The 15,674-nt window shown below is 35.8% G+C and overlaps 1 protein-coding gene across 2 annotated transcripts in view; it reads left to right on the forward strand.

Moving 5' to 3' along the window:
• HOMER1 (homer scaffold protein 1) overlaps window positions 1-15,674 on the forward strand; it is a 76,048-nt gene that overhangs the window by 9,597 nt on the left and 50,777 nt on the right. The window contains exons 2-3 of one of the 2 annotated variants that reach the window (XM_088130083.1): window positions 7,387-7,543; window positions 12,972-13,103. In XM_088130083.1, coding sequence (XP_087986209.1) covers window positions 7,387-7,543; window positions 12,972-13,103 — 289 coding nt within the window. Of the gene's footprint in view, window positions 1-7,261; window positions 7,544-12,971; window positions 13,104-15,674 lie in introns of those variants that run through there. The other variant, XM_088130082.1, reaches the window with a different exon arrangement.

Consider the following 15,674-nt stretch of genomic DNA (forward strand, 5'->3'; position numbering starts at 1 on the left):
AAATCTGCAGGGTCTAGTCCAGGCAGTCACCAGGAGCCAACAGTGACTCAAAGGCACAAAATATATGTATAATTATCTATACATTAGTTTATGGTTTTTAAAATATTTTTTCTTATACATCTTACATTTTTCTTTCTTATACCATTTTCATTTATACTCTTTCAAAATATTAAATAAAAATATATTTTTTAAGATAATGAAGGAATAGCTGCACTACATCTATTGGTAGTGCTAAGAGCCATCATCTGGAAATATCATTAGTTCCTATAATAGATTTTTTCTGCAATCAGGTTGCATGGCTTATGTGTGAGTAAAGAAATTTGGTACTCCTAGCTATTTAGTTTCTATACTTGGTAAATTAAACTTATTGAAGGACCTTAGTATGTTGGTCTAGCTATTTGTTTCCTAACAAAAGTGTCAATCTTTGGGTTTTAGACCTCTTCAATATGTGAATTAAAGTAGGACGTTAAGTTCTAGGACTTTCATTTTGACTTGAAAAAGACTGATCTTTAGCTCAAATTTTTTCAGTATCTGGAATTGACAATAATACGTGTTGTAGTTTCAACTTGCTTATACTCTGCTGACAGGCAGTATTAAGCAATCTTCCCAACATATTTAGAATATTTTACCTTTGTGCTAACATAGATGACAATTCCTAACCACAGTGAGGACAAAATGATGAAAAGTGTATCATGACGTCACAATGGAAGTGCTGCCCTTTTATCCTTGCATCACATGATGGCATGCAACTACATAATGGGACAAATTTGCATTGTAACATATGTTTTGTCACTCATCTCCTCACTGCAGATACCTGTGTATGCTGAGTTAATCTGTTTGTCAGCCAAGAATATAGTGTCTGTGGCACTAGTCCTCTGTGGCCTTGATGGAGCTCTGCTTTATTTGGAATACTACGGGTCTGAAACTTTTATAAAGTCCAAGTATACGATCTACCACTTTGCCAGAGATTTCCTAGGCTCTTAGCAAATAATTCATATAAAAACTGTACACTCTGCCTTTTAGCTCCAAATTATCCCTAAAATAAACTAAGCAGTAGTTCTCAAGATGGCTACACATATCCATATAGCTTCTGAAATTTTCTTGGCTCTTAAAATGAGAACAGACTAACTTCAGTCATCTATTTAGCAGTCCTGAAGGAGTAGAAGAACAGAGACCTATATCTTTGTTGGTAGTGACCATGAAATTCACCAGAGTAAAAAATTTAATAAAATTGAATGAATAAAATCAAATGGCTTCTTTCATGACTTCAATTATAGTAGCACCTTTTCCCTATGTTAGATAAAATTTTAGCCCAAATGTATCCTGCCCCATGTTTGTCTGTTTATATCTAAAAGAGATTCACAACAGTACTAAAGATCCTTTAATTACAAGCCAGTTCTGAAGACATGGCTTACTTGAGTTAACTGCTTAACTCAAAAGCTCACTTAGATTGGCAGCATTATCAGCTATCCTGAAACCACCAAGACGTTTCTGTGGATGAAATTTCCAAAAGATTAATAAAACCCTGGAGGATTTGAAAACCCTGTTATGGTTAATACTGCTGCTCTGTCTTTCAGTGTGGTATACTAGTATATAAATATAAAAGCATGATTTTTCCTAATTATCAATCTCTTAGTTTATAATAATGAACTTGGAGAATCTTTTCTAAAGTTGTATTGCTATTCTTTGAAACTGGAGTATATTTTCCTTTCTTGGTGGAGAGGTTTATAGCAAGGCAGATGGCTAACCACCCTCAACAGGAATAAAACTTCAATAGTAAATGGTAAGGATGCTGACGTTATTTTCAGTTTAAGAAGCAAGGCATCACTGTATGCCTCACTATTCTCAAATGCATTCTTTGAAAAGATACCATAACAAAGCAGAAGTATTTCAAGGGCCAGATTGTTTTTTGAATCGAATCTGAATTTGTCAAAGCGTATAGCAGAATGCAATATAACTGAGCTGCCACGTAAAAAAACGTTAATGTTGACTTGCCATTTAAATGTACAGATATAGTCTACAGTTGTTCTTTATCCGTTTTATTTTATCTTAATGCTGAATATTAATTTTAAAAGTATTGTTGGATGTTCTTCTGCGTTCTGATCAGTGGAACAAAAGTGTGAGGGAAAAACAAATGTGTGATGCAAAAGTCTGGATTACAGTGACTTTAATAATTGATGAGCACCCTGTCCATCATAGCTGCCTAGGATGTTCTCTAGGATAAATGCCTGTGTGCACTACTCTGGCTCCAGCTGGATTGATTTTTTTTCTTTGTTTTTTTGGTATGGCAAACTTAGTAAACTAAGATATATGGAAAATATGTGCGCTTCCAAGGGTGTGTTATACCTGCTTCAATCTCTTTGTTTCTCGGCATCCTTTCTTCATTAATAGAAATAGAATTGGAATGGGCCTGAAATGTCCATTGTCCGTTGTGGTATTCCACATAAAATAGAGTAAGCAACTATCCTTGTTTTCAAAGGTGAAGTTAAAAAAAAAAAAAATTCACAATGGATTCTCAGTTATAGTCCATCCAGTATCTCAATTTAAATAATAATAGTTATTAGTTTAAATATTTGTCAGTTAGCTTTTTCATTTAAATTAAAGAATGAATCAAAGATAGTTCAGCTATGAGCATTAGCCCTTCTCCCACATTTCAGGTGTACTACCCACCCTTATATTGTTTTTAAAATTTTAAATGCATTTGCTATTATTTTCAAAATTATGTTTCTTTTTTGTATAATATTTAACCAGGGATGATGTTTGCTTTAGGAAGGGTAGCTTTTGAATGGTAAATGCCAGTCAGTAATACCTGTGTTAGGTTTGCAGCAAACCTGGAGGAATAAATTGAAGCTTTCACTCCCTATTTATTTACTATAACATTAGCTTCCATAGAGGAAAAGTATGTTTTATTTGAATGCTGTGAGGATGCTTCCAAATTGTGTTTGATATCCTAACAGTGTTACATTGATCTTCCCCCAAACTCTTATAGTTTGTTTTTACTGTTGCTGTCTTAACATGTATTAAACATGTATTAAGGCTACATACAATTTTATCCATTTTAAACCAAGAAGAAACAATACAAGCAGTTAGCAAGAATATCAGCCTTTGTGTCAACTAATACTAGTTTTAGTCTATATTAGCATATTTTAGCTATACAGGTAGTCCCTGGGTTAAGAACACCCGGTTTACAGATGACCCATAGTTAAGAATGGAGCCTATTGTAACAAAATTTGAGTCAAATACACAATGATTTGAGTTAAATACACAATGGTTCAAGTTAATCACACAATACTACTTATATAGTATTATAAAATAATACTGTTCTGGCTTACATACAAATTCAACTTAAGGACAGACCTTGGGAATGGAACTCATTCTTAAACTGAGGACTACCTGCATTAGAGACTGATTGATGTTTCTGTAATCCATGTTTTATTTATGCAAGTGGAACCTAAATAAAGACTCCCTCAAGCCATGTTCAATTTCTGGTGACCACATGGAAGCATCCTGTCATTTTCTCTGACAATAGTATTGAAATGTTTTGCTTTCTTCTGGGATGTTCTTCTTCCTGATTTCCCAGTCAAGCTTACAGTCCTGGGATTTTTCTGGTGTTCTGCTATCCAAATACTACCCAGGTCTGATCTTGTTTAATGTTCTTAAGATCGGCTAAGATTAGCTATTTGCTGCCTCCTACCTAGGTCAGTGTGGGAGGACGCAATAATTCCTCTTCACTGCATCAGATCCCCAGATGGGTATCTTCCATCACCTAGTCTCTTTATTTGCCTCTGTTGAACTTCAAATTAATGACTATTATCAAGTTATCTTACCTTAAAAAGAATTGGGAAACAAGTGATAACAGTTTTCTAATTCTTATTTAGACTATCCTAAGGACAGTGAGAAGGATCATCTCTTTATTTTTATTGTAGCCTCGCTTTTCAAAGAACTGTTTAATTCTAAAAGTGACTTCCTGCTTTTGGAACTATGAATAATGAATTAATTCATAATTATTTTATCCTGTTGTTAAAGCACCTCTAGGCTTATCTGTTTTTCAAACATTTTCCAGTCTCTCCTTAATCATATGTCATCAATGCACATAGCATCAGCCATTTTAAAAAGAAGTTACCCAAAGCACTCAGTAATCCAGATGAATCCAAAGTAAACTTAATAAGTGCTATAGTTGTTCAGGTGCAAAGAGTGGAGAAGCTTTTTGGGGACCTCAAGATATGACCTCAGATTACACTTTGGAGGGCAGCCACATGCTTCCCTTCAGTATCAGAGTGAACATGCACTGAAGTCATCAATTAATTGAATCAAGTTCCAAAAGTAAGTTCTTCTCCATTGTCAGGTAACAGTTAATGGCATTCAATAGCATTAGAAAGAGAAGAATGAGAGACAACATTGTTAGAGATGGATGCAGGAAGGTACAGAACTATTAGAAGAATCCAATCTTTCATTCGCAAGTCAAAATTGCAGCTACAGAATGCACGATCATTCCATGGTTATAAAAATGGTGTGAATGTGGATAAAACAAATCATGGTAGTTATTGATGAGGAATAACTACTCCACAGAATTTCTCAATTTATCAGAATTTTTAAAAGCATTGCAGTGTGTTTAATAAATATATTCAGGAAATGGATTAATGAACTAAACATAGCTGCAAGTACTGAACATGAGTTATGGTACTCAATATAATTACAGAGAAAGCATCTGAGAGTCAAATGCTGTTTCCAAGTTTAGACTTAGTTCCTTCAGATACTTATTTCTTTTCAAATTGCAAAGACTAACTCTCCTACAAAGCTAACATTTTCAATATAACTAGAAAAGGTGAAGAAACCCTAAATGATGGATTAAGTGTTAAAATATGTAAGATGATATGAAAGAATGCCCAAGATCAGATCATTTAAAATTTTAAAAAAATAAATGTGCAAATGATCATATAGAGAATTTCCATTAGAAAGATAATGGAACAAGTACTTTTAATGTAGTATTTAAAGAAGTACTACCAACAGCGTGACACATTAATTGTCTGGGTTAACACATCATACTGAGTTATAATGATATATTTGTTTAAGCTTATCATGATTTTGGACCTTACTGTGAATTATTGATGTGGCTTATTGCAGTATCTGAACCCTATTAACTCTGGTTTTTCACCAAATCATGGATTGGCGTGATGTATGAATTTAGTAATTCTTTCTGGAATTAAGCATGATTGTGGAAAAAGCACACTGGGTCTTAAAATTAGATTGCCTATTTTAAAAATTAACATTCTGAAACTATCTTGCTCCTTTTTAGAATTATTTCTTGTAGACTAGAACTTTTGAAAGGCAATAGTTTGCCTATCTTTTCTTTAAAATAAGCATCTGAAATAATGTGGGTAAAAATCTCCTTTGCACTGAGCTGAACTCCTGGTGATTTCATGGACATGTCCATGTCATTGTCTTGGCAACAATAAAGAAGTGGCTTAATATTGTTTTCTTCCAGGATATTTTTTTTTTCCTTCTCAGTCTAGCCTACAGCTCTGATATTCTCTCATTGTCCCCATCCAAGTATTACTGGGCCCAGTCCTGCTTAGTTTCCAAGGGCAGCTAGGTGCTGCTATCTGCTGAGGCTCTAAAAGAATGTCTGAGATAATACAAATGTAGAAATTCTCCAAACTAATTTAATGGATCTTTGTTATGGTTCATAACTGGTTGCTGCTTAATAAACCACCAGCTTTGAAATCTCTCTGCACAAAGCCAATACCCAAAGTGACTTAGCTAGATGAAAGCAAATATGGTTTTCAGTTTGGTTGGAGAAACCATTAGTTACAATGATCACTCTATTTGGATCAAACAGTGAGACTTAATGGGGATTGTCCCTTTGTAGAGAGACCTCCTTACCTCCAACATAATTCAGATTAGGGTAGGGCTAGATTAAAGTCTTTATAGGCCCTGGCTACTCCTATAGGTTCCCAAGATCTTTAGGCCATTATTTGCGTTATATGCAATGTATTCTCTCATTATGTTGTCATAGGTGTATGTAAAATATGACTATGCTTTTGTTTTAGATAGATACAGTATTATTTAATTTGTACTTGTAAAAAAAATTAAGACCTACATACTTGTATTTCCTTAATAATCTTCTCAGTGAATAATTAATCTCTTGGCAAGGTTCCCCAAGTTTCTGGAACTGGTGGGAACATTTGGAATGTTGAGAACTTCTTGAAGGTGTCTCAGAAAAGACTGCTTGGGCTGGGGAATAGGGTTCTTCTCCATTGACAGATGGTAACAGTAAGATTCTCATTTACAAGAATGCTACTTGATACCCCAAGTATCTACCATTCAGAGTGATCCTTGTCACTCTGGTTCATTTTTGTCCTCTTTCTGAGCAAGTGGACATCCATCGTTTTATGGAGGCCTTTTGGAAGGCAGAGGCCTGGAAATAGAGATGATTTGAATTAGAATTAGAAATGATTTTTGATAGAATCATTTTTCAAACATAAGGTTGGGAAGGTAGTATGAGCTAAGGAGAGGTGTCTGTGGACCATCCTAAACTTCACACTGCAGTAGCAGCAGTTTTAGGCCAAGCCCTTTTAGTTTTCCTAAGCCTGCTTGGGATTTTAAATTCATTCTGCTCTGATCAGTTTATGTCTTCATTTGTTTTTCTGTTTTCTGCTGATTGTGTTTCTTGCTTTTATTACTGAAAGATATATTCTTTGGTATTTGAAAAAGGATTAGTGTAAAAGTACTGAAGAGTTCTTTATGAGCCATCCTTCAGCTGCTTTTAAACATTCCCCAAATTTCTGGGGGTCCCCAAATCTTTCAAACAGATTTAGGGAGCATAGAAAAGGGAATGTGTTCCTTTAACAGATGGTGAAATTGATATTATTGGATTCTTTCCCACCACCATTATAATGATCACTCCTTGTAACCTGATGTCACCAATAATATTGCTAATGATTATAAATAGCATTATGACATTTTTAATAATAAAAAGTTAAATAAACCAGGACAATAAATCATATAATTAGGTGACCTTTAATAGAAAAAAAATAAACTTGCAATATTGACAGCCCATGTTTAAAGAGGCTGACAGATGGAGGAGGGGAGAGGGGGAGGTGTATATCAGTAATGCCTCTATATTTAGATATGTCTTCTTTATTTGACTGTACAGCTGGCCACTCAATTTATTTTAATGGACTTGCAGTTCCCTTTCCTGTGAATACTTTTCATGTGCTTCACTATTATATCTCGATCTATACACATAAGTTCTAGGAGGGCAAGTTTATTATTGATGCAGAGTGAAGTCATTAGTAGGATCCAATGGATGAAATATCCCAACGACTCATGTACAATCATATTACGTCCACACCAGATCCATCACTTTTACTTTCTGCCCTTCAGGGAGCAACCCATCTACAGCACCCGAGCTCATGTCTTCCAAATTGACCCAAATACAAAGAAGAACTGGGTTCCCACCAGCAAGCATGCTGTTACTGTGTCCTATTTCTATGACAGCACAAGAAACGTCTATAGGATCATCAGCTTGGATGGCTCAAAGGTAAGTTCCGTGACTGTTTAAGCCCAGGTAAACTACTAGAAATGCATTGACTATGAAGCACAGATGGCTTTTTTTTAGATGGCTCAAGGTATTTCACTGATATGTGATCCAGAATGATACAACAATTCTTGGAATATGATATTACAATATCATACTTTATTAAAAATGCTTTGAACTGTGCTGATAAACCATTGACAGATGTTCAAAAAGGCATGGCTTGCTTGTTTTTAATGAGTGTGAATTCAACATAAAGGGAGCAAAGAGCTAAAAATTGTGCTGTTTGAAATGATGGTGTATATCTGTATCTGAGTAGTCATATTTTTGTTCACTTAATTTTTAACATAAAATCCATTTTTAAATAGAATAAACTTTAATTTAATCTATAAAAATCCCACACCTCTTATAAATAGCCAAAAGTTTCTGATAGGAACTTGAGAATCTCTTCTAAAAGGGATGTTACACTGTATTGTCAGAGATGAAATTTCTGGCTTGATTGTATGAAAGTGCGAAAAATGTTTAGTTGTAATCAGAGCCAGGTATGCTCTCTTGCAGGGAAAAATGCTTTTATGAAAAGGGCATTTATGAAAAAATAGCTATTGCCTGAGCATTTGGGATAACAAGTCATGTGAAAAATGACATTATATTCTACTTCTTTATTTTTTCCCCATTCAATCTTCTTACATTGTAATCAACGTAAATAATTTGTATGTAGGTGCATGTACTCCAAAATTCATCCTTTCTCACTAGAACATGGAACGTTAGGAACAGATTCCAGCTTCTTATCCATTTGAACATTTTAAAATGTTATCCAAGGATGTGACATTTTGAAATGGAAGTCCCTGTTTCAAGTATTTTACGATTATAATATTTTAAAATTTAGAAAGACAACACAGGGTAAGAATAACAAAGTAAAAATTGTATCTATCAATTCCCGTTAAGAGGAGATTATGAAGGATATTAATGTATCAATGATCGTTATTTAATACTAGACAACCCATGTTTCATTGGGTCATCATTTCAGAGATATTTCCTTACCGAAACAGAGAAACAGAATAACCAAGGGCAAAAAAGCAGTGGGAGTGTGAGCGACTTATGACTTGCTGCTGGTTCCCCATTGACTTTGCTTGTGAGAAGTTGGCAGGAAGCATCAGAAATCCTTCCTTCCTTCCTTCCTTCCTTCCTTCCTTCCTTCCTTCCTTCCTTCCTTCCTTCCTTCCTTCCTTCCTTCCTTCCTTCCTTCCTTCCCATGTATAAGATAGGCTTGTGCCATTTGCCCTCCCCTCACGACCCTTAGTAGAGCCCTGATGAAGCCTCCTCCTCCTCCTCTTTGGCTAACCCATGGCACTGCCTGCCACTTTGCTGGGGAGAGGTGGAACAAAGGGAGCCGCAGACCATGAGGAAAACTGCACCCCTGCTCCCCATTCCAGCATGTCCCCAAGGGCTCCCTCCCTCGAGGGAGGAAGAGGGCTCATTTGATGACCAGCAGTGCCCCCCAGCCAGCCCTGCCTCACCAGCAGGCATCCAAGTCGCTCCCTCATCCTTCCCTCAATGCCTACTGCCATTAAGAGATTTCAAATTTCTGACTTGTTTCCAAAGCAGCCACTTGCTGCTCACCTGTTGGGCCTTGCCGTCAGCCAATTGGGTGCAGGGGACAGAGGGAGGCAGGAAAGAGGTTGGGGATATGCACTTGTGACCTGGGCATATCCCCAGGATGTGACCTGGGCTGACTGCGGTGGTGCGGCACTGCAACCCTGCTGAAGCAGCCACAAATTTCAGTTCCACAGGAGTAATGGTCCCAGATTTTGGATGCATTCTGTAAGTTAACCCATTTGAGGTACCTTGGTTCAAAAATTGTTTCCCTTATGATGCACTGTTTCACCCAGTTGAAGGTTACAGACATGAGAGTTTTAGTAGTATATAGATCCTCATTTAAGTCATTTGCCTATAGTAGAGAATTGGCTTTGGGCCTGGGCTTCTTAAAAAACGGGTTGATTTCTTGACTTGCGTAGGAAATTAAGTTACTGGACTCATTGTTATGGGAGACCGGTGTCCTTGCAGCATACCAATTCAATTAACAAATTCTTCACTGAAACGTGTTAGTATGGGAAAAGCAGTCTTATAAGGATATTGGTACTAGTATCCAATTTCACTGATGTATATATGAACTTAAATAATCAGACAAAAATGCAGTGTTTCATGCAAGAATTGGTTTATGCAATTATCTAGCACCACCAACTGGATGACACAAATGTAAAAAGAAAAAGGTATTCCTTCCTTCATTTTCCCAAAAATGATAACAGCAACTCATTTGGACAAAGATAGCTACTGTCAGTGTAAAAAATATAAATATAAATAAATATAAATATCTGACCTTTACATGTTTATTAGGGTTTCAGGGTGTAAATGATATTTATTCCTCTTGAAAACCTATCCCTTGAAATAAGCTGCGTTTTTTTTAGTTAGAAAGCACTGAAAATCTCCAGTTCTGCTGAATAGGCAATTTCATGTTTCTGGGATAAGCAAGTTTCTAAGCCTATGGAAGATGACCTTTGGATTAAGAAACTGATCTGCCTATAGGTGTCAACTTCCCATGGGTCTGATCTAATGGCAGAGCTCATTATTGCCTTAAAATTAGCCTTCTTTAATTGCTGTAGTTTATTTACAGTACATTTTGGGCCACTAAATAGACTTTTTTTTTTGGTGCTTTTGAGTCAGTCTTTGACTCCTGGCAACTGCCTGGATAAGTCCCTGCAGTTTTACTGGCAAGATTTTCAGGCGTAGTTTGCCGCTGCCTCCTTCCTAGGGCTGAGAAAGACTGGTCCAAGGTCACCCAATTGGCTTTGTGCCTAAGGTGGGACCAGAACTCACGATCTCCCCATTTCTAACCCAGTGCCTTAACTGCTACACCAAACTGGCTCTGAATTAAAGTGGATTGTTATACCTTATTCTAACATAGTTGAAGATATAATCCAAAATATTCATCTCACCTAATAGTCCCAAATTAAGCAAAAGCATACTACAATGTATATTTTATAAAACCTTCAAACATTTTTCACTTAGAAAGAACTGCAGAAAAACTGTGCACTTAATGGTTCTGGGTGAGGGCTTTTTAGCCATAAACCTCTTCCCCAAACTGCTGTTAGCCTTGTTAAAGAAAAAATTACAACTTCTCCCCTATGGGATAAAAGCCACATGAAACCAGAGCCTGTAAGGTATACAAACATTAACAGCTAAAAGGCCTAGACAAATAGTGTGAAAAGATAATAAGGCTGATTTCAGAGATCAGATGACATCATTAATAAAGCTCTTTTTTGGGTCACCAGCTGTGGACTTTGATGGAAAAAGCTTAGAACTAAATGTTTGGGAGTTAATCAAATAAAGTCTCCTTAGTGGCATAATTGTACTATGTATTTCCCTTTGTCCCTGGACAAAAATATGGCCACAGTTCTGATAACAACCCATTTGGGTTACTATAGTGCCTTTAAAACTATTTAGAAACTTCAGTTTGAACAACATATTGAATTCAGGCTGGCAGCTCAAACAAAGCAGTCAAAGCATATCTTGCTGGTTTTGGGAGGGGGGGAAGTCCTCAGTTCTTTCTGTGGCATGGCACTAGTCAAAATATTTGGTTTGGGGCCAGCATGCCTCAAGAACAGTTGCTTCCATATGCATTTCTGGTTCTTGCCAGAATTGTGGCCACATATATATCTTTTAATCCAGAATACAGTAGTTTACAGTTAATTCATCTTTGGGGCAACATCCCCCTCATCAGAACATGGTATTAGGTTACATATTATTTGAACTATGCTCCAGAAAGTTATGATGTACAATAATGAATACACTGAAATCTGGAATAACAAGACATCATGGTCAGAAGAGACATCCATTATTGGATACCATCAGCGCTCCCAGGTAAACCAGACAGGAAACATGGATAGATGAGCTACTTCTACTTTATTGATAGGGTACATTAACAGAATCTTGCAAGTCTGAAGGTACAAATCTCCCACTGTCCCTTTTTACCGCCTGATCAGTTAGGGCGGGTCCTTTCTAAGTTTCTTTCTCTGATTAAGGGCTCCTTAATCAGTTGTGGCTTCTCTCCCTTTTATCTGATCGTTCCCTAGGCAGCATCGCTCTCCCCCACCCTGATCTTCCAAGGCCATCCCCACATTCCATTACAGGTACATTGCCACCAACATTTTTCATTATAACTGAATGGGTCTGGAAGCCAATATAGGACAGTATAAAGTGAGCAAGGATTAGTCAAACCTCTGCACAGCCCAATTTTTCACTTACTGTTCTTTTCCATTTAGTGCTTCTTAGCCATGAAGTTAATCTATAACCATGTCCATTTTGTAGTGTGAAACAACAGACTGGAAATTCTTTTAAAAGGAGAGGTACAATTTTTCAGTTCCAACACTAACACTATATTTACATTTTTGAAACATATTTAGTAAGGCTTTTTTAAATGTTAACATGTGGTTTGAAAAGTACAACTGAGTTAAAGTTCTCATAAGAACTTTCAGCTTTATGAAGGCAGAAGTGAAACGTTGGTACTGATTCAGGGGAAATCCTTTAAAATATCTGTGAGGGCTTCCTATTAATCATAGTAGTGCTTATCTTTTAAAAACTTCTTTAGTGTTATTGAAATTGTGCTGTAATTGTTTAATTTAGTAACGCTTAGAATGATTATGCATTTTGGCAGAAGGATGAAAGCTCTGTTAGTATACCTATTAGGTTGGCATTGGGTACAGGAATATCCTGAAAAAAAAATGAATGAGCATAAGAATCGGATCAGACCAAAGGCCCAGTAGTCAATTATGTTTCACGCAGTAATCAGTCATATATTTTATATTATAAGAACTCTTTTCTCTGAAGTATTCAGTTGTTCTTCATGCAGTTATAAACATGTGAAGAAAAGAAATTAGTCCATACCTCTTGATCTTTGCTGTCATCCACTTCCTTACTGTCCACATATTGAAAGTATCTAATGGAGAAGTCTGTTGTACCAAAATTCTTGCTATGATCACAAATGTTTTTAAAATCGGTCATTCCCTGGATAATGAAAGAGATAAGATGTTACCCCAGACTCTTTTCATGTAACAACAATCACATAGATAATGACAATGGAATAGAGCTTATACAATATACTATCAAATATCTTTGCTTGACTACAGTTGGCCACAGATTTCCCACCATCTGTAAGTGGATTATAGTCATTGGCAGATTCTGTTTCAGCTTGCTAATGGAACAGAGTATATCTGTGAATATCATCAGTTATGAACCCGTGCTTGAATTTTTAGAAGGTGATTCTTTGGATGGCAAAATGGTCTAAAACTTACTCTATTCTGCAGCAGCCAATCAGCATTTCCAGAATGGCTTTATGGTTGTGTTTTATTTATAATGCCATTTTTTTTCCTGTGTACAGGCAATAATAAATAGTACCATCACTCCCAACATGACATTCACAAAAACATCACAGAAGTTTGGTCAGTGGGCAGATAGCAGAGCAAATACTGTTTATGGCTTGGGATTTTCCTCTGAGCATCATCTCTCAAAGGTAGGTATTTCCACCCAGCTATGCGATTGCCTGGAGCTATGAAGGAATAGGACAGGGTTACAAAAAATGAAGATAACGTTTCATAATACTCTTGAAAAGTTATGCAGTTTATTTTTGAAAATATGTTATTGGTCAAACAAAGACTTCTTAAGTAAACCTTGACGTTGCCGTGTCTTTTTCCTCCAATTCATATAAGCAAAAGTGAATTATTGGTTTGGGAATAATAATTCCATACATTTCTCTGATATATCCTTCTCAACTTTTTAAAAAATATTGTTTCCTGACTGTGTTCCAAAGGCTGAACTTAATCTAAAATATTACTAAAATTGCTAAAACAAACAACCATATATAAAGTGATCTTTGGCTATTAACATCCCAGATTAAATTTAGTGTTCTTAAAGTCTTCTGAGCTTTTTGTTCGGATCTAGGCTGTTTTCCTGTGTGTGCATATTTTTATGCTTGACATTTCAGAGTTTTGGATAGCCATTTGTTGTGTTTGTGTAGATGAGAGCACCATCACATCTTATTAGCATGATGATATGTTAATTTGGAGAAATTGGCCTTGTGTGTGTGGAACTGATGTTTTTACAAAGTTTTATAAACCAAAGCCTTGTTTCTTTGTATCACTGTATTCATGGGGTCTGAAGTTTTGTGAACCTGCTTCAGTCACTTGCTTTATTCAATTGTTTGTCATGAATGGGCAGAACATAAAAATCAAAACTCAATGAAGAGATCAGATTAACTTGGGACTAATGTTATCCTTCTTCAATTCTCCATATAATCTTGCTCAGATAGTTTGTAGGCACTTTCAAGCACATATGGAATCACAGGTATAAAGCTATTCCCTGAGAAAAAGTATACTTAAATATCCAGATGAGTATTTGCCTGGTTTCATTTCACAAACTCTCGTGTACAGAGCAAAATGGTGGTGGAGAGATGATTTTAGTTGTATTTGCAAGAGAGTTTATAAGAAGCACTTACTAAGTTAGAATTCAAAGCCATAGCTCACCCTCCAATTATAGTATGTTTTACAATTATAATCCAAGATCTAGAAACATAGGAAGCAATTTATAGTAGATCAAACTTCTTGTCTACTGTAAAAGAATTATGATTGGCAATTTTAATTTTTCCTGATGGATTTGGTTTGTTTCAACTGTCTTTCAGTTAGTATTTCCATAATGATCATTTGCTGCTGGTTCAGATCGTAACAGCAGTTACAGTACTGTATATGAACCTGGGGGAGGCAGTTGCCTTGCTGTTTATTGTTTTATGTTTGTTTTTATTTAACTGCATTTGCCATTTTATTACACACTGTCACACTTTTGAGAGACCCTTTCAAAGTGCTTTGCTGTTTTACATCCTAATCATCTATGAACAACTTAAAAAGCATTAGCCCCATTACCGATTCTAAGTGGATCCAATTATTTCCACACCTCCACTCTGAAAACTAATTACTTTTACTGTTTATTTTAAATCTTTAATCAGATAATGTTGTTGACCCATAGAATCTGTAACCAGTTAATGATCCACATTGATCTCTCTTTATCCCCTGATTGCTAAGTTTGTTCAGGAGCATTTGGTGAGGAACTTTGTCGAAAACTTTTTATAAGACTGACCATATTCTTGTTCACATTATCAAAGAACTCTAAAGGATTAGTGAAATAGAATTTAAATTTGAAGAGGCCATGCTGATTTTTTTTTCAGCAGTTTTGTTTTTTAATAATATTATTCAACAATTTATCAAGAGCTGCTGTTGAACAAACTGGTCTGTAATTTAAGCAAAGACAGGCAGAAATAATTGATTCAGCTTTTCCTGTAATCATCTAATTAATCTTTGGTACTCCCTACTTTCCCTTATTATTCAGTGGCCCAACTGCATCTTTTATTGTTTCCTTCTTTTAAAGCATTTAAAGAGTTTTAATTGTTGCTCTTAATGTGAATAGAAAGATGTCCCTCAATTCTTTTGGCATTCCTTATCTGATTGCTTTGGTTTTGTAGAAGTTTGTGTTCCATTTGAACTCCTCTGTTCTTTGAAATAAGCTTTGTTTCCTTGAACAGCTTTCTTACCAGTACTTGTTATAATGTCTTAGACTAAAATTTACCTTTCTTGACTTGTAGTATATAACCTTACTGAGCTTTCTATTATAATTTGAATGACTCAAAACTTTGAGAAGATTTGTAATGGTATGTGGGAATGACCTAGGGAGACAGGAGGAAGACCTGTTGCCTAGGCTGCAGGTCTTCCTCTTGTCTCCCAAGGTCATTACAAGATTTGATCCTTCTGATATTTTCTTTCAACTTTTAGTTAATTTTGGAAAAGAATATGCTTTTCCAAAATTTTGAAATTGAATATGCTTCTTTGGAGTCCTTGTTTCTCTTAATAAGTATATACATTAAATTTGTTACAATGGTGGTCCAAATCTCCAGTCCATTCAATTAGACTCCCATTTTGTACTAGATCCTAAGTGTATCTATTAATATAATGGGGTCATCATTGGCTCCCTGATTTTATTCTCCATCTCAAAGTATACTTGAGAAGTTTACTATGAACATTTTGATCAGAACTTACTT

This window comes from Python bivittatus, unplaced genomic scaffold, assembly GCF_059951505.1.
Source record: "Python bivittatus isolate LINGU-HERP-01145 unplaced genomic scaffold, Pbiv_v1 ctg000850_np1212, whole genome shotgun sequence".
NCBI classification, from domain to species: Eukaryota; Metazoa; Chordata; class Lepidosauria; order Squamata; family Pythonidae; genus Python; species Python bivittatus.